General features: G+C 41.4%; 2 protein-coding genes across 2 annotated transcripts; one reads left to right on the top strand and one right to left on the bottom strand.

Moving 5' to 3' along the window:
• Window positions 1-126: 126 nt before the first annotated feature.
• On the bottom strand, window positions 127-10,289 carry LOC139908898 (signal-transducing adaptor protein 1-like). The gene is made up of 13 exons (XM_078285686.1): window positions 10,064-10,289; window positions 8,102-8,173; window positions 7,828-7,947; window positions 7,670-7,726; window positions 6,882-7,042; window positions 6,491-6,622; window positions 6,098-6,167; window positions 4,317-4,419; window positions 4,026-4,109; window positions 2,801-2,863; window positions 2,597-2,659; window positions 1,689-1,874; window positions 127-1,082 (listed from the first exon to the last, which is right to left on the bottom strand). Exons 1-13 carry the CDS (start codon window positions 10,148-10,150, stop codon window positions 1,027-1,029), a joined length of 1,254 nt encoding a protein of 417 aa, XP_078141812.1. The 5' UTR covers window positions 10,151-10,289; the 3' UTR covers window positions 127-1,026.
• Window positions 10,290-12,650: 2,361 nt separating this feature from the next.
• On the top strand, window positions 12,651-20,576 carry mpnd (MPN domain containing). The gene is made up of 13 exons (XM_071921956.2): window positions 12,651-12,805; window positions 13,439-13,641; window positions 13,969-14,190; window positions 14,634-14,733; window positions 14,989-15,067; window positions 15,170-15,266; window positions 15,361-15,433; window positions 15,674-15,750; window positions 16,464-16,632; window positions 16,951-17,021; window positions 17,282-17,371; window positions 18,528-18,620; window positions 18,796-20,576. The coding sequence occupies exons 1-13, from the start codon at window positions 12,802-12,804 to the stop codon at window positions 18,880-18,882; spliced, it is 1,365 nt and encodes a 454-aa protein (XP_071778057.1). The 5' UTR covers window positions 12,651-12,801; the 3' UTR covers window positions 18,883-20,576.
• The last annotated feature ends 167 nt before the right edge of the window (window positions 20,577-20,743 follow it).

Here is a 20,743-nt window from a genome sequence, read left to right as displayed (position 1 = left end):
ATCTGTCATGTTGCTCTTTCTGTATGCATCCCCCCTAAATACCTATAGCCTGCAATGCTTTAAAGAAGCTTCCAGTTGAGAGTTATTTTACCTTTATTTCACATGCTAAAGTAATTACACAATGTATTGTAAATAGTTAGTTTAATTTTTCCACTATAATGTATCAGTCATTGAGGTAATAAAGGAGTAAGAGCACTTTGTTCATGGATTTCTGGTCCCATGAGTGAGCGAGTGAGACGGAGTGAGAGGAAATTGGTATGTCATTTGTAGAGTATAAAAAACAAGGGCGTTGTAACATGAAAGGCAGAGCAGCTGGCACAGAATAACAAAACAGACTGTTAGGATGACTGATTTCTGACAACATTCCTTGATTTCTTCTATTTCTGTTTTTACGTTATTAAGCAAACAAGAAAAGAAGAACCTAAAGGCCAACTCCCTGTGATTCATTTTCTTTCCTTCATGGTACACTGCAGTAAAAACAGGGACAGTAACACATTATGTACACAACAGCTGATGACACTGCAAACAATAGAAAAGAACAACACTGAGAGGTATAGAAAATCTGATTACAAAAAAATCAAGCTGTCTTCAAGGTAAAAGTGCAAAATGTATAGGAGAAACATGGTGAGGATAATGTGACATGTACACCCCTATTTACAGTCAGTTAATTCACTAGTGAGTTTCCAGGGCGGAGAGAAATCAATAACGTGTTTATCTTCTGAGAGGCTTTGCTGCTGACAGCCGGCTGACGACCGGCAGCCGACGCAGCCTCCATGCAGAGGAGGCAGAAAGCGGCAGTGAGTGGAAACAGAGCGAGTCCTCACTCTAATTCATCTAGAGGGATCAGGAGATTCCCCCTCGCCAAGTCTGGATCTGACAGAGACAAGTATTAACAACATGACAGCATTGTGATTCTGTGCTGGTTCGTCCCCCAGGGAGAGACCGGGGCTTCTGGGAGCGGTCCTGTGCTGTCCTGAGGCCGTCGCTGTGGCCGAGCTTCACAGACGATGTTCCCGCCAGGAGAGGTCACTCTTGACACACTTGCCTCTTTTCGAACTTCAGTTTCAGCTCCTCTGTTATATCTGAGGGCGAGACAAGACTGGATCAAACCACGAGCTTTGACAGACCATATCCTTTAGAGAAATGTCAAACAGATAGATAGATCAGTGGTTCTCAAACTTTTTGGCTTGTTACTCCTTAAAACAAAGCAATGCCGACTCATGATCCAAATCACAGGCTGCATATGCAGAGTGGTGAACAGAAATGATTTTCCCTTTTCAGGTCATTTCATTTGATTATCAGAGGAGGCAGAGAGGCAAAAATTAGAGAAAAATCTGAAAAAATAGACATGATAAGTACAGTAGAAATATGTTTCCTTCTATGCCATAAATCATCTCACACCACCCCAAAATTACCACCCCCAGTCAGTCAGTAACAGTCAATAACAACACAGTAAAATTACACATAATAATACATTTGTATAGTAGAAATATGTTTTTTTCCTATCACATAAATCTCGGCCCCCTCCCAAAAAAAAAAAAAAATTATCTGGTTGGGAACCACTGCTTTAGTGCAATGGCAAATGAATAAAACAGATGATAGATAACAAAAAAGATGGATAGAGACGCCACATGTTGCACTGTATGCGTATACATTGGGCCCAATGAAGCAGTGAAGAAGTAACTTACTCTGCACCAGAGGGTCGGGTGAGACTGAAGACACAGTGAGGCGTCTCATCCTCCCGTCCAGGTTGTCAGTGGAGGAGGGAGGGAGAGCGGAGGAGGCGGAGGAGGGGAGGGAGGAGGAAAGAACGGAGGGGCGAGGAGCAGGAACAGGAGGCATCATTGCCTGCCTTGAAGGTTTCTTCTCAGGTCCTGTGAGACACCGAAAAACACATGATGAATAAATAAATAAAATAAAATAAATAAAAGAATGAGTGTCTTGATGTATAATATATATAGATAGATAAATAGATAGATAGAACAGTGCTGAAACGATTAGTCAATTAATCGATTAGCTGACTGCCAGAAATTAATCTATTATAATTTTGATAATTAATCGTTTTGCTGCTTTTCTACGTTTTTTCTGTTTCATATCATTACAAAATGAATGAATGAATGAAACTTGAATAAGGGTTTTCTTGGCTGCTGGTCAGACTAAATAAGCAATTTTAAGAATCACTTGGGGCCCTGGAACTTGTGATGGGCATTTGGCATTAATTTTGACATTTTATTGACTACGTGATTATTCGATTAATTGAAAAAATAATTGATAGATTAATCGGTAATGAAAATAATCATTAGTTGCAGCCCTAAGATAGATAGATAGGAGCTTTGTGTAGAATAGTTGGGCGGAGAACTTTGTCGTGAAATCACAGTTGATTATTAAAATGATATGATCACAGAACAGCACATTGTACCTTACACTGTTTCAAATAGCTCTTTAAAACATTAAAGGCTCTAAAGTTTGTAAGATGGACATGAGTTAATTATTTCAATCAAGCATCAGGTAAAGAGAATATTCTTAATACCTGAGAATAAATACCTGAGATAAAAATAAAAGAGCGGCATGAAGAGAGAGGGACTCAACAACTCACTTTGCAGACGAGGGCGTGGGGACGGACGCGCTGCTTCTTCTGCTTCTATTTCTTTCTCCTCCGCTGTTGGGGCAAACACACATTGGTAAGCAACAGCCGTGGAAAAAATGAAGTCACACTTGTTGCTTATGTTTGAACACGGACAAAAAGTGTGAATGGCAGGAATGCTGATGGATGGATTGATGGGCGCAGAGCGGTACTCACGCATGTCGTTCAGGTACAGACACTCTCCTGTGTCCGACTCCGGTACACGGACTGGTACAGACTCTGTGAGACATAACGTTTCATTATTATTATGTGGGAGATACAAGATCCATGTAACTGAATGCTTGAGACGTTGAAAAGGAGCATTCATGCTCAGCAAAACCCTCCCTGGATAAATGAAGATTAAAATAAAGATTTTTTAACATTGAACAAGGATCTAAAAAGGAAGCATTGTTGCTAAAATGCTGGAGTTAAAACATCTAAAGCAAAACAACACAGCTGTAGGAGAGGGAAATTCTACCTGCAGTCAATAAAACTGATAAATACTTTTGTGGCTCAAAGACGGCACTCTCCAAGCCAAAGCAAACAGGATTGGCAAACCATGTAAATGAACGAGTGAGTGTGTGTATTTGAATGTAGTTGTAACTCCACAGGATAGCTCCATTGTTAGTCTAGCTCACTCAGACTAAATGCTTCATGCTGCATTTAAGTCACAAGGATACGGCATTTCGATGGTGACTTCCTTCCCTAATTTTGACATATTGAAACAGGATGTTGGGGTGAGACATAACGCAAGAAGGGATGGTTCAAAAGTGGGCAGTTTGGAATATGACCAAATAATAAAATAAAATAAATGTAGAGAAAAATAGAGAAAAAGAGATTCGGTGTTTTCCGTATATTATTGAGCTGTCACAAATTCCAGATTCTTCAAAATGAATAAACTCTAGCCGCTGGTGTCTTGCGTAAGGAAACAGAAAAACGCACCGCTGCATCCTGTTGCCACTTGCCAGCTGCAGGTTTTATATGATGGGGGGGGGGGGGGGGGGTGTTATGTACGCCTACTGGCACGCAGTGAAGTCACCGCTAAAGATTTGCCATTTTCCAGGAAGTAAAAGCAATAGGATTTTGAAAACACACTTTGTAAACAAAATTTAATAAAAATCTTGTTAATTTTGTGTTGTTAAGCTGTATGTTATGGAATGGAGAATTAGCCATAACACGGTGAAAAAGTCATTTTTCATTTCACTGTGACTTTAAAAAGTCCAAAGCAAAGAAGTGCAGGAGGAGGAATTTCTTCCTGCTCTCACTGAAGTTCACAAATGGCATTCCCTCATCCCAAAGCAAACAGGTTTGGCAAACAGTCTAAATACTTTAGTGGGTGCGGGCATGTGTGTGTGTGTGTGTGTGTGTGTGTGTGTGTGTGTGTGTCATATGGACAAGCTACCTGGTTTGGGAGGCACAGGGAGAGGGTTTGACGAGGCACACTGAACACTCTTCTCTCCATTTTCTTTATCGGACTCAATAAATGCTGTAGAGAGATTTGAATTAGTGACAAAAATAATAGACTTCAACTATATATTTAACCTAAGGCAGACAATTACACGGGGTAAGAGGTTAACTAAGGTTAAAGAAGGAAGTAAGTGAGAGAGTGAATGAGCCAGCGAGCAAAAGAAAGGTAAAAAGAGAGAAGAATAAAGAGAGAGGCAGAGATAGAGAGAGTGATATGATTCCGTACTGATGTTGGTGTCGTACATCCGCTCCATGATGAAAGGCGTCAGAACTCCTCCAGTTTTCTCCACCAGGGCGTCGATCACATCGTGCAGCGTGGCGCAGGGGATCTGCACCCACAACAACGGCTTTTAACAACTTCATCACTTTTAGAGGACAATCCAAGAAATACAGGAAACAACAGAGACGTGATGGAATACCACGGGCTGCGTTTTGACTCTCTCACAGTTTATAGCAACACGGGGTTCAGACTGACTCAACCATAACAGCCGCAAAATAGATATTAAAGATCTGATCAACATTCGTCACCCTTTCAATAGATGTGTTTACTGAACTACTGTGTCAATAGGGCCAGCTAGGAAATCACGTACAACTATACATAGGCTCGCACACATGCACGTGCAAACACACCTGCCAGTGCACACACACACACACACACACATACACACACACACACACATCAGGTTATGCCAGCAATTCATCACAAAGAGCAGAATGGAGACTCATGTACACAGCGGCAGCTAAAGCAGAAGTAAAGCCTCATCCACCACCGTCACACAACACCAATATATAGGAGAAATATGACTATGGTGATTGAATTTATGTCAAGAAAGGCATATATGTCATGGTTTATTGCCCTCCTGTGTTTAATCAATGTCTTCTTTACCACACAGTGATTTGTGTTAGCTTTCTTTGCTGCCATGTGGTCGGTGTCATGCAAGCTTCATACAGGCAGAGGTCATTACACAAATCAGACGCATACAGTAGGTTTCATAATGTGGGAAAGTAGACTTTGTGACCCCCCAACATAAGTTTTGACAGCAAAGTCTCTTCATCCAGCAGTACAAATAATGTGAATTTACTTTCTTGTGTAAAGTATTCAGCTGTGGTTCGTTACATCGGCTGTTTTAATCTAAATGTTAAGGTTAGGCCGTACAAATTTTAGAAGGTGTTTAACGGATGCCCTTTTGTCCCATCTTGAAAAAACAAACAAAAATAAAACAACTGTCTTTCTGACAGTTTTTGCGCAGTCACACTGAACAACATGCCATTCTTTGATTGGACGCAGCTCAAAAATATGAAGATTGTGATTGGACTGATCAAATGCACTTGGGCGCGTTTCAATTCGCTGTCTGTCAGTGACAAACATCCAGTTCATCCAGTCAGTGCAACTGTCCATGGATTATTATCTTTGTAGGTCTTCCATATTTGTTGTATCTGATTTATGACTTAACAGTGTTTCAGTTGTTTTATCATTGTTCCCTATTGTAGCACTTGAAATGCAATGTGTTTGAAACAAGCAGACATTCAATATTTTACATGACCAAAAGTTGTTAGAATAAAGAATGTCACAAGGAAGACTCCTCCATGTGTTTAATTTATTTATGTTTTCATCACCATTTGCATGTTCTGATAATATTCAAAGAGCGAAAACCTGTATGCTGCTTTAAAATGTGCCATAGAGATTGATGACAAGTCCTTTTTTCTTTCGGTCGCTCACTTTTTTGAAACAGGAATCTATTAAACACCTAATTAAATTTGCATGGCCTTATGCTAAATATAGGTTGACAGTGTGCTGTGTGAAGTAGCCAAAATATGCACATAAAGGTCCCATGGCCTTATGATAGGTGGCTCTTGCCTGGGTCATCACAACATTACCCAAGAACTGCAAAGTGTTGCTGGGACGTTATTGATAGTTTTAATTGGCTCAAGGAGACCAGAGATCAGTGTCTTCCTGTGGCACATAACATATTGACCAAGCCTTGAGCTTGTCTCTTTAATACTCACTGGATTGTCCACTGCGATGGTGAAGCCCCCCTCATGCTTACGAGTCACAAGGTAGTGTCTGACTAGAGGTCTGATGGAGAAAAGAGAGATGACATGACAAGTCAACACACTAAAAGCAGATTAATACTGTAGTTGTGTCATCTACTGGGTATTGTCAAAGTTAAGGAAATATTGCATGCTATTGAGCCATGGGTTTGTCTTTCCTCTGACTTCACTATGTTATCTATGAGTTGCAGTAAATGTTCATTGCTCTGATAAAAATGACATCAATGTGTTTGGAGCTGTAAGGTCGCTGCGTGCGTGTGTTTTCATGTGGGTATGCATGTGTGTTAAGCCTGCGTGTGTGTGTGTGTGTGTGTGTGTGTGTGTGTGTGTGTGTGTGTGTGTGTGTACCCGTCAAGGTCCTGTCGGGTGGTGACAGCGAAGGAGCCTTCGTCCCTGCCAGGCCTCAGCAGCAGGTTTCCTCTCTCAGGTTGTCTCTCCAGCATCAGCACCGCCTCCATACGGGACACATGGTGGTAACACCTGCAGGAAGTCAGCAGAGACGCCGATGAGACAGAAGGAAACACCGCTACCACTCACCTAGACTAGTTTAGTGAGTCAGTGGAGAGTAATGCGCCTAGACCTTGCAGACTGCTTCCTTAACGTTTCAAGCCAAACATGAGAACAGGTACATTTCCGGCGTTTGAGCGGCAAGCGTATCACAACAAGAAGAGAAAGTATGAATTAAAACCCTCAAACATCTTGTCTGAGCTCCAAGGCAGGATAAGTAAGCAGTACTCACGCTGGCATGTCCGCATGGAGGCTAAGGTAGGGACTGGAGCTGCTGGCAGGTGGGGCAGCAGGACGAGAGAGGGCCTTCATTCTTTCCTTTTCTTTCTCCACCGCGTCTTTTAGCATGTTGATCTGGCCCGGCAGCAGGTTGAGGGAGGAGGGGACTGACAGCTGCAGGGAGACACACAGGCAGAGGTCAAACAGACACAAGTCACAGACACAAATAACTGACACGCAGCCAACTGAGTGAGTTTTGCTTTAAATTCATCTTTCAGTGGAATTATCTACATTTGGGCTGATGTTATTGTCTCATCAAACTCTGGTGAACAATTAATAATTGCATTACATTACATTACATTGTATTAAATTACATTATGTCATTTAGCAGACGCTTTTGTCCAAAGCGACTTACAATAAGTGCATTTTGTCAACAGTAGTCAAACCAACTGTATATCACAGTCTTCATCAGCTAAGCCTTTAATAGGAATAAGTAGCATTTGTAGAATCAGTTTTTTTTTTTAATAAGAGTAGAAGAGGAAGAAGATTGTTACATGATGTTATATTAATTGCAAGTATAATCATACTGTTATTTATGATACTAAAATTCTGTATGCCCCTAACAGGATGTCAGTATGAATTATTACAATCTTCCTGTTTGAGAAAAGTCCCTTTAAGATATCGTACTTTAAACACTCTTTATTGTTCTGTGCTGATAACAAAGGCACGAAACCAGAGCTGAAATGTTTTGTGTTCAATAAAGTATGTGTTAGAGATAATAAACATCAATGTGCCACCGACCTTGAGCACAGAATGGATATACGCCTTCCACAGCTCCCGAGCCTCGAGGCTAGGGGCCTGCGGGAAGGATAGAGGAGAGGAAAAGTATTAATTCTCTGTCAAAATAGGTGGATTTTTCACAACTGAGGACAGAACTGATTAGCCGTAGTTCCCCTTACAGTGATTTTGATATCTCCATCCTTCAGCCGCAGGTTGAGTCTGGCTGCATCTAACTTGCGGTCCCGGCTGTAGTCGTCTGTTATTGAGATGAAGCCACTGAGGTCCAGCTTCTCTACGTACTGGTGAAACACAAACACACACACACACACACACACGCACACACACACATAAGACGTAAAATAACCAAATGGCTGGCTTCATCTAGAACAGCTTCAAAACAACAATCCAAACCCATTCCCTTTTCTCAACTCAATCCTCTACCAGGTAACTTACATTAGTGTCTTTGTTGTTGTTGAAGAAGAAAAGTGTGTTTCCGCACAGACAGGTCCACAGATTCCGAGATGTCTGCACAAACACACACACACACACACACACACACACACACACACACACACACACACACACACACAGAAAGACAAATAGCCCACCAGACACAGACAGGAAAACATAAGGAAGGAACAGGAAGGGAGAGAAATAGCATGTCATTAATTTTAATTTGCAGTAAACACAATGATAAAGAGAGACAAAAAAATGCATGATACCCATCAAGGAAATAAAGTGTTTGTGGAACAATGCAGGTGATAAGTCCTGTAACTCAAGGATTAGACTTGATGAGTCAAGAGGTTGTGACCGCATTAGAAAACAGTAATGTGGTGTTAGAGGCAGTGACCTTAGCAGCTGAATTGGTGGTATAGATTTTAACCTGAAGGGAATCAGATACACTGTATGTTATATGTGGTACCAGCATTTCCCAAAGTCATTTTATCAACTTTCTGGTGTCTGCAGCTTAGTTTGTGTGTTAGGAGTGTGAGTTGCATGTATGAGAGTGTCACCATTGTCTGTTCAAGGCCATTATCACTATCAGGCCAAAGTCACTGCCACCGCTGTGTGTTCAGAGTTGTTAATATATAGAACTGAAACACTTGTGTAGCTCATATAATACTGTTCAGTCTGTATGGGATAGCCTGCCTTGCCTCTTTATGGCACCTTAAGCAGAAAAGCAGTCAGACCAGTTAGAGAGAGAAAAGTGATGTACTGGAAAAACAAAGTCCATACAACAGCCTCATACTTACCAGAAACTATTCATCAGGTCGGGCTACTCCGCCCATGGAAAACAACACTTAACCCACGCAGTCAAGAGTGACACTCTACATGCTTGTGCTATCTGGAGTTAAGCATTAAACCAGCCAGCTCAGGTCGGTGGCTGCACCACTGCACAATGTTTATCAAAGCAATTAGCCTTTCATCATACTGCAATCACGCATTGATAAGCGAGGGCCAGTGTACATATATTACCAACAAAATAAAGCTATTCCTTAAAAGACTTCCGGTCACCCTTACTGAATGACGTTGATGCCCTTTGTGAGACAGAAAATAAACTAGGTGCTGCTCCACTGCACACCACACAGTGTCATTTACTTTTTCAAATATGTTTTGAATGCCAACATATGTAACAAAAGATTAAACTGCACTTGTAAACAAGGAAATTTCTGTCTTTCATTTGCTGTCTGTGCTCCCATGTTGGGCCAGGTTTGATGTTTTCTGACAGGTGCGTTTACACACTTTCAGCCATGACAATTAAAACTTATTAGACTTGAGACTGGAGTGTGAAGTGGATTCTATTCCTAAAATTGGCCCGGCATCATCTGCACATTGGTGAGATGCCAATCATTCACGCGGAAACACCTGCAGCCATTCGCACGCACACACACACACACACACACACACACACACACCACAACAACAACCCTCTTTCAAATTTAAGTAGTCTGCCACAAGTCATTTGAAATATCAACCATACATTTTTTTTGAAACATGTTTTTTTTTTTTTTTTTTTTCCACAAACTTTTCTCTAAGGAATTTAAGAATTTGTTGTATTCCTATGATACATTTGTCTGTTGCTCCAGATACAAGAATAACTTCACTTGAGATACAGAACACATGACATAAGCCTACAATGGAAACGTGAAAGGAGGGAACTTTTTTCAACTTTACCTGCTGCAGTTAAGATCAGTCAAGGATCACCTGACTGTCTTGTCATGAACAGTCTGCACAGCAAAATGACAGCAAAAACAATCACTATACCCCCTGGCTTTACTTTCATGTTCTTTTTTGTCTGTTATGAGCATACTGTATACTATTGTTGTATACTATTTGTATATGCCTCAGTTTTCCTTAATAAAATGTAGCATATTATTAAAAACTACAACCAGTTCCTCATCTCCAGTGGGTTACCTTATCTTTGAACGACCTCTTCTCCAGGTATCCTTCATAATAGCAGTGTGGGAGTTGTATCCTCTGTCGCCCCGGTCGCTTAGCCATCCTGATGAGTGTCAGCTGGGGACAGGAATTATCTGATCACGAGATGAAACCGTCAAAATGTAAATTAATTATATCCGATAGTTCAAACAGCCTATGCGGCAGAATGTCCCATCAACCCAGGCTGCAGGCTCTGTTTGACTGGACTTCCTCGGATCTGACAGAGCAGGGGGACAGTACCTGTACGTCACCTGTCTGTCACCGCGGTGACGACAGGGCGCCCGCGGCATCCTCTCCGCTGATTGGTCGGTTCGTTGGGTGGGCGGACGTTTTCAATCTTTCAGGTGAGCTTATGACGTGGCAAAGTGCTCCGTGTTTCGCAAAAATGGAAATCACCTTCCAGGGTGAACCCGGACCCACTGAGGCTGCAGTGTTGGGGAAGCTACTTTGAAAGCATAGCTTTACAAGCTACCAATTACTTCACACTGGAAGTAGTTGAACTAAAGCTACCCTAGGGGGAAATCTAGTTTGGTTAACTAAAGCTACTTAGAAAAAGTAGTTCAAACTACTTTGTAAAAAAAATGGTCAAATTGACAATGTACATGTGATACAAAATTATAACAAAATATAATACAAAAAAGTCACATGCCAGCAAAAAATGCCACTCAATTGAGTTTATTGCAAAAAGTGCCCACTTGTTCACAGGTCATACATAAACCAAAAAATAAAATACCCCACTATTCATGGGAAAGTGCGAGGAATGTCAGCTTTGGTTTTGTATACAATGTCCATCAGTCAGACACCTGCCTTCCAGAAACTAGAGTCCAGGTGGGGGTATTGCAGCAAGCAGGATTACTCAGCCAGGTAACTTCTAAAATAGCATGCAACAACTTCTCTGAACATTTGTTAATAAGTAGCAATAATCACTGATTGCCATGGGTAACAAGTACAATGGAATGCTTACTCCGCATTCGCTCCCGCAGTATAAATTCTAAACAGATTCTCACAATAAGTAAAAAGTAATGTAGACACAATAATTACAGTAGAAAGTAACCAAGTAAGAATTATCAATACTATGGCAAATTTTGCACCACCCGCCATAATGTGCCATAGTAGTTTGTAGTTTCAGTAGTTAACTACACAAAAAATGGCAAAAAAGTAATTTAACTACTTGAATCACTATGCAAATATGAATGCAGTTGAACTACCAGCAAGCCACTGCAAAATGTAGTTAAACTACTAGTTTAATTACATGTAATTCACTACTCCCCAACACTGTGAGGCTGATACCATCATGCCAATACATCTGACACATACTTAGGAATTTCTTTTTTGAAAAAAATTTTTTTTCAAATGTATGTCGTTTACATATACAACTACTGTAGCCTATGTTTTTGTCCAGCTTTTTATAACCTGTTTTGAAACATCTCATCTCACATCATTCTGAAGTGAGAAATACAGCCTACAGCCTGTTTCAAAAGTAGATCAATTTTACAGGCTACATTATTAATACTCACTATTTGATAGTAGCCGATTTTTACTGTTTCCAGGAAAGTCATGTCTTGTTTGACAGCTGAGCAGAGGGAATGAATCTTGAAGGATGGATTACAATGGACTACAATTATACAGCATTATTTCTCATTATTATTAAACATTGTATAGGCTACCTACTTCTGAAACACAGTATTTTTTCCTTATGCCTATAGGCTACCTTTTCATTTCAAAGTAGATATAGCCTAAAGTATAAGATGACACATGGGAAGCTGCTCTATATAGGACTTCTTTCCTTACAATGTGGGATGTGTAGTTAGTCTGGAGGGAAATAAACTTATTAGTCTTACATTTTGTGGCATACCCTTTTACCAGAATTTACCGAGCCAAATCCACCAGCCTCCAGTGGTCAGACACTAACCTGGTAGCTAACTTGCCTGCTGTAGGTAAACATTCCCAGGCAGGTTAAGAGGCTGGACCCCAGACAAACTGCTGGTGGTTTGCTGCCCTCCGCAGGCTGCGCCCCGCTAATCTGCTGCTCCTCCGAGATAAAGAAGGAACATCAGGGGGGAAGCGAGGAAAAGCCACAATATAACACAGTCAAGTATGGGACAAGCACATGCACTTTACACCATCCAACTTAATTACTTGCCCTAGCCACTTCGTCGTGTTATATTACACTGAATAATCCCTTGTTTGGACTGTGTTTTATGTTTTAACCTGCCTAAAACACCAAATAGCGGATGGTTCAAGCGCTGCTGAAACGCGACCGACACTTTATCTTTCCGGAGGAAACAGAAATTAATGTACACCGACTATCAGTATTATTAGGTCATTTTTTTTCCACAGCCCCACACGAATCCGTTGTTTTTACATTGTGTATTATTTTAAGGCTAATGAGCGTGTGAATAATGGCAGATAGACAGGCATGGCACGGAGTCAGACAAACCCGTTTAGAAGAACACAGGGAGAGTGACAAGGACGGGGAGAGAGGGAGAAAGAAAGGGGAGGGGAATTGACATTAAAGCAACACAACAAGGAAACTACACTGCAGAGACACAGACGCCTTCATTTTATGTTTTTGAATAATAGCTGGAGCTAGTGTGGCGAAGTGTATCTGTGAAATCTGCTGTGAGCTCACCCCGGTAGCCTTTAGGTGCCCTAAAAAGGAACAGCTTTGGACCGAGTTGGATTTAAAGGCGCTCTCCGACGCTTTCAGAGACATGGGTGAGAATAATGAAACTGGGGTTTTAATTGTAATTCAGGGAGAAATTAACAGTGGGGACCAGGCCTCTTCTTGCGGAGACAGCCATGCCTAATGGGACGTGAAAACAAAGGCCGGCCGCATGTGATAGCATAACGGCAATTAATGAAATGCCAATTTAGATTATCTTTTGTCTATTTTGGCCCCTTGAGATTTCTTTCACCAAGGTAGGATTGTTTTCCATGTTACAGCGATTATGAATGACGGTGGCTGCCATTACAATGCAGCTTCCATTAAAGTCATTACAAATTATTGTAGAAATATTGGGCATTTACAATGAGATTCCTCCTGATGTAACTTTAATATAACATACAAATATTTAACTGAAAGTGAAGTGTGGCTAATATTGAAGTGCTTGGTGTGTGAATAACATGGCCTTTCACACAAGGTGCTGGAGTTGAAATGGAAATGCATGCATCAATTCATATCAAGGTTATGGTTTGGTTTTCAACATGAAGATGAGTGAATAACAATGTAGACACCTAGCTCTCTAACAGATGTCTTTGCAACACATTGAGATACCTGTGTGTGTGTGTGTGTGTGTGTGTGTGTGTGTATGTGTATGTGTGTATGTGTGTGTGTGTCTGTGTCCTCAGGCTCAGAGCCACCCAGCTCTCCACAGGTGGTGGAGGATGGAGGCGAGGAGGATGAGGAGGAGCTGAGTGGAGGAGAGGAGGCAGAGCTGCGGTCCAGCTCCGGCCGGGGCTCCCTGCTGACCCGGAGGGGCATCACCCTGCGGGTGCTGCTGAAGGACGGGCTGGTGGAGCCGGGGGACGGGGTGCTGTCCATACACTACCTGGTAATAACACACATCACACCGGCTGCTTCTGCTGCAGCGAGGATGGAGCTGCTGTGTGATCATAATAAGTATTTCTGTGTAGATTCATTCCAGTCATCCAGGTAGTTTTTTTTTTTTAGATTTTGTTTTTATTTTTTGGACATAATACATATTGTGTTAACTGGTATCATGTAATATTGCACTTGTACTACAAGGTAAGCACATGTGGCACACTGCTGCAGTACAATGATAATGAAGTGTGAGCACCTGGCAGTGGTTTTAAAGAAGTAAACCAACGCACATCTCTTCTGTTTTTCCTACAACTGTCCTTCTTCTCTTCCCCCTAAGGGTAAGAAGTTTGTGGGCGACCTGTTGAATGATGGGAAAATCCGCTGGGTGGAGACTGGCCAGATCTTCAACTCTCCCAGCGCCTGGGCGACACACTGCAAGCGCCTGGTCAACCCGGCCAAGAAGTCCGGCTGTGGCTGGGCCTCGGTGCGCTACCGGGGCCAGAAGCTGGTCCAGTACAAAACCAGCTGGCTGCACAAGTACCAGCCCAGTGCAGACATGGTGAGAGAGGAACAATGGAATTTAGTAACATTAACGTTTTCTTTTTTTTTATGAAGCAAATAGCGTTATCCAGAGCAATATACAATGGCGATTTTCCAGAGCATAGGATAATTAGTGCGTATTGGCTGTGAAAGATCAGGACGGAGACAGTTGGGCTCTTGGTTTTGGTCGAACATGACTGTTGACATGCAGAGAGAAGAAAGGAAGAGCAGAGGAGGAGGAACAAAGTGAGAGCTGATTATGAAAGAGGAAAACGTGAGGAGGTTGCACACAGAGAGATTGAAAAAAAAAGAGAACTTGGTTGGTGTGAAATTAGAGTCTTGTATATTTTCAGAGTAAAGGAAAAGAATTAGTATAACCTGTAAAATTTATAAATCAATGATATGCATTATAATAATAATAAAAAAATCCCATTTCATTGTTTGTATTTGCTGTGATGGCAGAGCCTGGTTAGTGAAGAGGATGATGATGAGGATGAAGAGGAAGGAAAGACAGCTGTGCAGGCAGATGAGAAGAACAAGAATGCCAAACCTGGTTTACACGGTATGACATATTCTGTTCTATTCTATTCTATTCTATTCTATTCTACAATACAAAGACTCATGTAAAATTGACCTTGCTGTGCCGTCTAGATTTCATTCACCAACTATTTTCAGCACTAAAAAAAGTTGCATGAAAAGTTGTAGAAATTGAACATCTGCTTTGTTTTATCTACTGTAGTTTCACAATTCTGTGGTTTTAGTGAACTAGAAAAGTGTGTAAAAGAAGTGTCAGATAAAGTGATCTTTGCCGTGACAGACATCATGGTGCCACGGAGAACTGACAGAGAGAGGATTCCTGTCAGATACTGCACCTTGGGCACCAGGGACGCTGCAAGGTACCGGCTTTTATTCAAGCAGTGATCAGTGCAATTTTATGTGCTTACTGTATTTTGCATGGAGTGGATTAGCTCATAATTTACACTGACTTGTATCCTCAGAGATCCACACACACTAGTGGAGCTATCGGCCTTCTCAGCCATCAACAGATTCCAGCCTTTCAATGTAGCCGTGTCCAGTAATGTGCTGCTGCTAATGGTAAGTGCTAACCATATTTCAACTATATTTCAAAGAGGAATGATTGCCAAAGAACCGTTAGAGACTCAGTTTACTGCCTTTCTGCCCTCATCAGGACTTCCACTGTCACCTGACCACCAGTGAGGTGGTGGGATATCTCGGAGGACGATGGGACACCAACACACAATGTGAGTGTAACTGATTACAGTATAAATGCTCATAGAAATAAGACTTTAGACATCAGACTTAAGACATAGAAGACATTTTGACATACGACTTTAGACATAGAAATAAGAAAGTACAGCAAATAAAACTTCTTGAGCAAGCTCAGTGATGATGTATTTTTGTGCACATGGAAACACATTAAAGGATTATTACAGTGTCCAGGTCTTTGCTGTTCTCATGTGTTTGCTGTCCCTGTCTTTCAGTGCTGACAGTCTTAAGAGCCTTCCCTTGTCGAACCAGACTGGGAGACAGAGACGCTGCTTCTGCTGTTGAAGAAGAGGTAAGACCTCGACAAAGTCTACAATACAAGGATGCATGTCTACTTTGTTGACTTTGCTGACCCATAAGATTTTTGTGTGAGTTCTTGCACCCAAATGAGGTTTAGATTCTGGTTCATGCCTGTTAGTAATGCTCGAATATAAACTTAATTTTGGTGTGAGAACTCGACTTATCATCTTTTGGCTCCACAAAGTCAGCGCCTCTTTCATTGTCTATGGAGCAGCCCCAGATTTGACAGATTTCAGTGACATCACAAAGGGTTTTCTCTCTGATTTCTAGCTTTAGGAAAGAGTGGCACAAGTTCACAGACACTGTGAAGTCTTAAAATGGGTGGCATTCCCCCTTCAGTACATGATTTGTCACAACAGAGCAAGCAATGTATAAATGTCTTTTGTTCATTTTGTGTGTAGTCGGCCCATGCAATTAGAATCCTTTCAACTGCAAATTAGACTGAAAGGCGTTTCTGAATATTACTGAATGCATTGCAGATTTTGAATAAGAAGAAGAATTGCCCCGATAATTAGGATTGTATATCCATTTCCAAATGATTCACATCACTGAGGTTCTGCTGTGCGATGGCATTGCAGTGTCTGTAATAATTACTCTCTTAGTAAACATTTATTTACTCAAACAAGTGAAATTAAAGCAAAGTAAGTCCATCAATTTGTTTGGATTAGACTGGATTTCAGTCAGTGTCTGTTTATTGTGTTGCAGATCTGTCAGAACCTGTTCATGCGCGGCCTGTCGCTGGTCGGCTGGTACCACAGTCACCCGCGAGGTCCGGCCCTGCCGTCCCTCCAGGACATCGACTCCCAGATGGATCACCAGCTGAGGCTGCAGGGGTCAAGCAATGGCTTCCAGCCCTGCTTGGGCATCATCTGTGGTCAGTAGCTGCTGCAGTCGTCAGGCTCGGTCTAGGCAAGGACTCGAATAATAATGACATGGTAGTTTATTGATTCCTGTAGGGAAATTCTCTTTTTTGATTACGTCCTCCACAGGGAGCTAAGAGCACAGTCAGCTACAAAATAATGCCCAGCAGCTGGCAGGGAGGCAGTGACTTGCTGAAGGACACTTCATCATGGTGGCTGTTTGCTGGCATGGGGCTTGAACCCTGGGTGTCTGGTTCAAAGACAGTCTCTCTAACCACTAGGCAGGAACGGGCTTGGAGCCACTGAACTTTCAACCCTCTTTTCTTTTTCAGGCCCGTATTATCACGGCAATCAAGGTGTGGCATCCACAATAACACCGTTCTGGGTGGTACCGCCACCTGAGGTGAGGACACAGGCATAACTGACTAACATAGAACTCAAACTCTGCTGCTCCTGATTTTGTTTGACTTCATGCACTGTGTTACTCACTTAAACCTTCTCCTGTCAGGCCTAGACAGTGTTAATTTAAACAGATGTCAGCGCTCCAGTTTCAGGCATTATCTCTCTACAAATGGAGATTGATTTCATAGTTTCATGAAGAACAGTATCTTTCAGTTTTCAGTTATTTCCAGTTACTCACCAGCATCATCTCTCTTCCCGCAGCAACGGCCCAATGACTACGGCATCCCAGTGGCTGTAGAGGTCACCTACGTACAGGACAACTTCCTCACCAGTGATGTCCTTAATGAGATGGTACTGATGCTGTAGCTTCAGTTATCAGTGTAGTGAACACTGCATATACTTCAGCAATATCATACGAGAGGGAGTGCTGTGATTCGGTCGTAGGCACGAGGCCGCAGGTCGAGTGCCGAAGATAATCACTGCGTGCTGATACACAGTATAAAAGCATGACCTCGAGTGTCATATTGATTTTATACAACAGTTCTATAAACAAAGCTATTTATCAAGTAATGGTAATTTGAGACAACAGATTATGATTTTTATCCTTAATTTGCCAACAAAAACAGTTCCCACAGGATTCCACTACCAAGTGTTGCCATAAACTGTTTCTGTTAAAGTGGAGTGATACAGTAAAACGTCCCAGTGCTGTTCTACTGTATATCAGCACTCATGGAATGCCTCCTGTCCAGTCAAATTACTCAACTGGAACTAACTGTTGTATAAAGACATATCGTTTTGAAAATGACTAAAACACTTAACAGAAATAAAATAGTGTACATGACCTTGTGTTGCAGTGTCCCAGAGCATACAGTCTGTGTCCCTGGGTTCACACCCTGCTCTTAACTCAGTAACACTTTATTTTGATAGTCCACTGTTGACTCTCTACATGTCAGTTTACTGTCAACAAGATTTGTCTCAACAGACGAAGCAACATCAGCCAACTAGTAGACTATAAGTGGCATCTCAAGTGCTACTCAACAGACTCTACCTGTTCAGAGTCTCTGTTGATTATCAGCTAGGAAGAAACACATTCCTACATATGAAGTTGTTTCATGGGATGATTGCCTTACTGTCCCATAACACTAACTTCAACTGAATTTGTTTATGTGCCTAACCTTAACCCTAATCCTAATTTAACCATTTTCTTTAGTCAAAATTGTTGACAGTCTACCAACAGTCTATTGATGGTAATTTGAGCAGGTATACCTGACAATGAACTTGTAGGTTGTTGACATAAATTAGATAGTTTGTTGGACATTTGTTGATAGTCAACTGAAAACTCCAAGCTGTTGAAACAATTCTTGTTGACAGTCAGCTGATTCACTGTTGAATATCTCCTGATACATTGTTGGGAGTCAACAGTGGATTAAGGAAACAAAGTGATGCCCTTAATTCAAGTGTTTTCGCAGATACTGTAAAAATGTCTGTCTCTGTTATTCCTCCACAGATGCTGCTGGTTGATTACTACAGAGCAGCTCCTGACCTCGTCCAGTTCAGCCAGTACTGGTGTCCTGACACGACCATGATGGACAAGATCAAGGTAGGCTGGCTGACAGAAAATCTTTCTACATGGCTGCACTCTGACCTGGACTTTATTCAGTGATGCTCCCGGGATCCTCGGGGTGTTTCGGGACTTTTCATCATCACTCTCCCATCCTCCAGGTGTCCCGGCTGAGGTCGACCTAACTTGTTGGATTTTCTGTCTTCTTCCTCAGGGCTCTTTGAGTGGCCATGCCCCAAAAGACCAGGCCTACTCCCAGATCTTGGAGCATGTCTACAGCCAGCTGATCATCATGCACTGAGCGGACCGACCTGCATGTGTGCGAGTGCGGCTGCTTTCCAGTTTGAGTTGTTCCTTTTCATATACCTTTGTACACATCTGACAGGACTGGCATTACGAAGACACAATGTGAAAACTGCTTGAACAAGGTATAGATGCCTTGAATACTCTTTGGTTTGAGTGCTATTTGACTTTGGTACAACATTATCGTGGTTTAAAACACATTGCTATCACTTTGAAGTAGGGCTGAACGATTTTGAAAAAATATCTAATTGTGATTATTTTGACTGATATTGCAATTGCGATATATGATTTGCGATATTAGAGGGAATGATAATTTTTACATCATTATTCTCATTTTCATTGAAAAACGTATTAAAATGATTATGGTGTGATTTTTGCGGGGATCTGTACCAAACAAAGATGTTTTCTTAAGTCTGTAGAATATGATGTGTAGACCAGGACATCTCTGCAGCACGACAATATTTAATTTAAAATGGTATTTTGACACACATTTCGCCTTTAACAAATATTGCGCCTCCTGCGATTTGAAAATTGCAGTAGGCCATATTGCGATTTCGATAAAATTTTGATTAATTGTTCAGCCCTACTTTGAAGGCATTAAACCTCTGATATTAGTTTTCTTCCCCCCTCCACTCACTTTATCTATAATTGAAAATAAGCAAAATTACTTCTTGAAAAGGTGGACCATCTCCTGAGAAAAAACACAGAAAAACTCACAGTTGATGCCAAATACTAGGCAGCATTGGATCAGAAAACATGAGGCTAATGAGTATTAAACACTAAATGTTATACCAAAGTTAAACATTGTTTTAAGGACACTAAATGGAATAGTTCTATGGACCAGGAAACAGCCTGTGCTTGTGTGTGTGTGTGTGTGTGTTCATGCACAGTGGCCTCTTACATGTGGACCTATGTGCCTATCTGTGTCAGTATCCTGTGGTGTGAGCAGATATTGCCAGATATGTACAGTGTAAAACTGAATGTGCAGCAATTGCCTTTATGGACTAAACCAATGGTGCAGTGGTTGGGAAAACAGTGAAAATGGTTAGTTTAAAATACAATGAAACTGATTAGAATATTTTATTCAATCAGCATTATGTCAATACTTTTCAAGGTTTAAAATATTTCAAATACAGGACTGTTTTCCCTCCATGATGTCCGAGACAAAACAACAGAAAAGGTCGAGTGGGACATTCCCTCTATGGCCTTCCATCACTCCTTATTACATTAACTAAGAATGCAAAGGTATGTGTGTCAGGCTCGACCCAAATTCTAATCCGCATTACTTCAATAACTTTTGAGAGTTTTTGCGTTCCTCAAGTCGAATTGGTCGGGACAAGTAATTTGACTCCATCGTGCCAAGCAGGTTCAGTTTTTATCTAGTAGTTTGATGAACCGGGTATGTGTGTGTGTGTGTGTGTGTGTGTGTGTGTGTGTGTGTGTGTGTGTGTGTGTGTGTGTGTGTGTGTGTGCTGTGTTGTGAATGTGCTCCTCTACTGTCTCCCTGCTGGTCTTTGTGAGACTTCAGTCCTCTTGGGTGGGACAGTAATTTTGCTTCCTCTTTACCTGTACTGTATTTATTAATAACTGTGGATTGTGTGATGTACAAGTATGAAGACAGAGCAATGCCTTAAGCCTGCTGATTGATGATTATCCACAAACCATTAAAATATACACACTGGAATATTTAAACATGGCTATTTGTTCTTTGTTGACTTTGATTCTTGGAGAAAAAGGAGAATTATATTCTGCAATATACAGTTATTAGTTGTGTGCATTTTGTGCATGAATCCACAGGAATAACTACTTTATTTTGTTCTTTGTCATCCTTTGCTAGGTATATTTTGGTGTAACAAGAA

Source organism: Centroberyx gerrardi, chromosome 9 (genome assembly GCF_048128805.1).
Source record: "Centroberyx gerrardi isolate f3 chromosome 9, fCenGer3.hap1.cur.20231027, whole genome shotgun sequence".
Classification (NCBI taxonomy): Eukaryota; Metazoa; Chordata; class Actinopteri; order Beryciformes; family Berycidae; genus Centroberyx; species Centroberyx gerrardi.
This window is presented reverse-complemented; position numbering and strand designations above follow the sequence as displayed.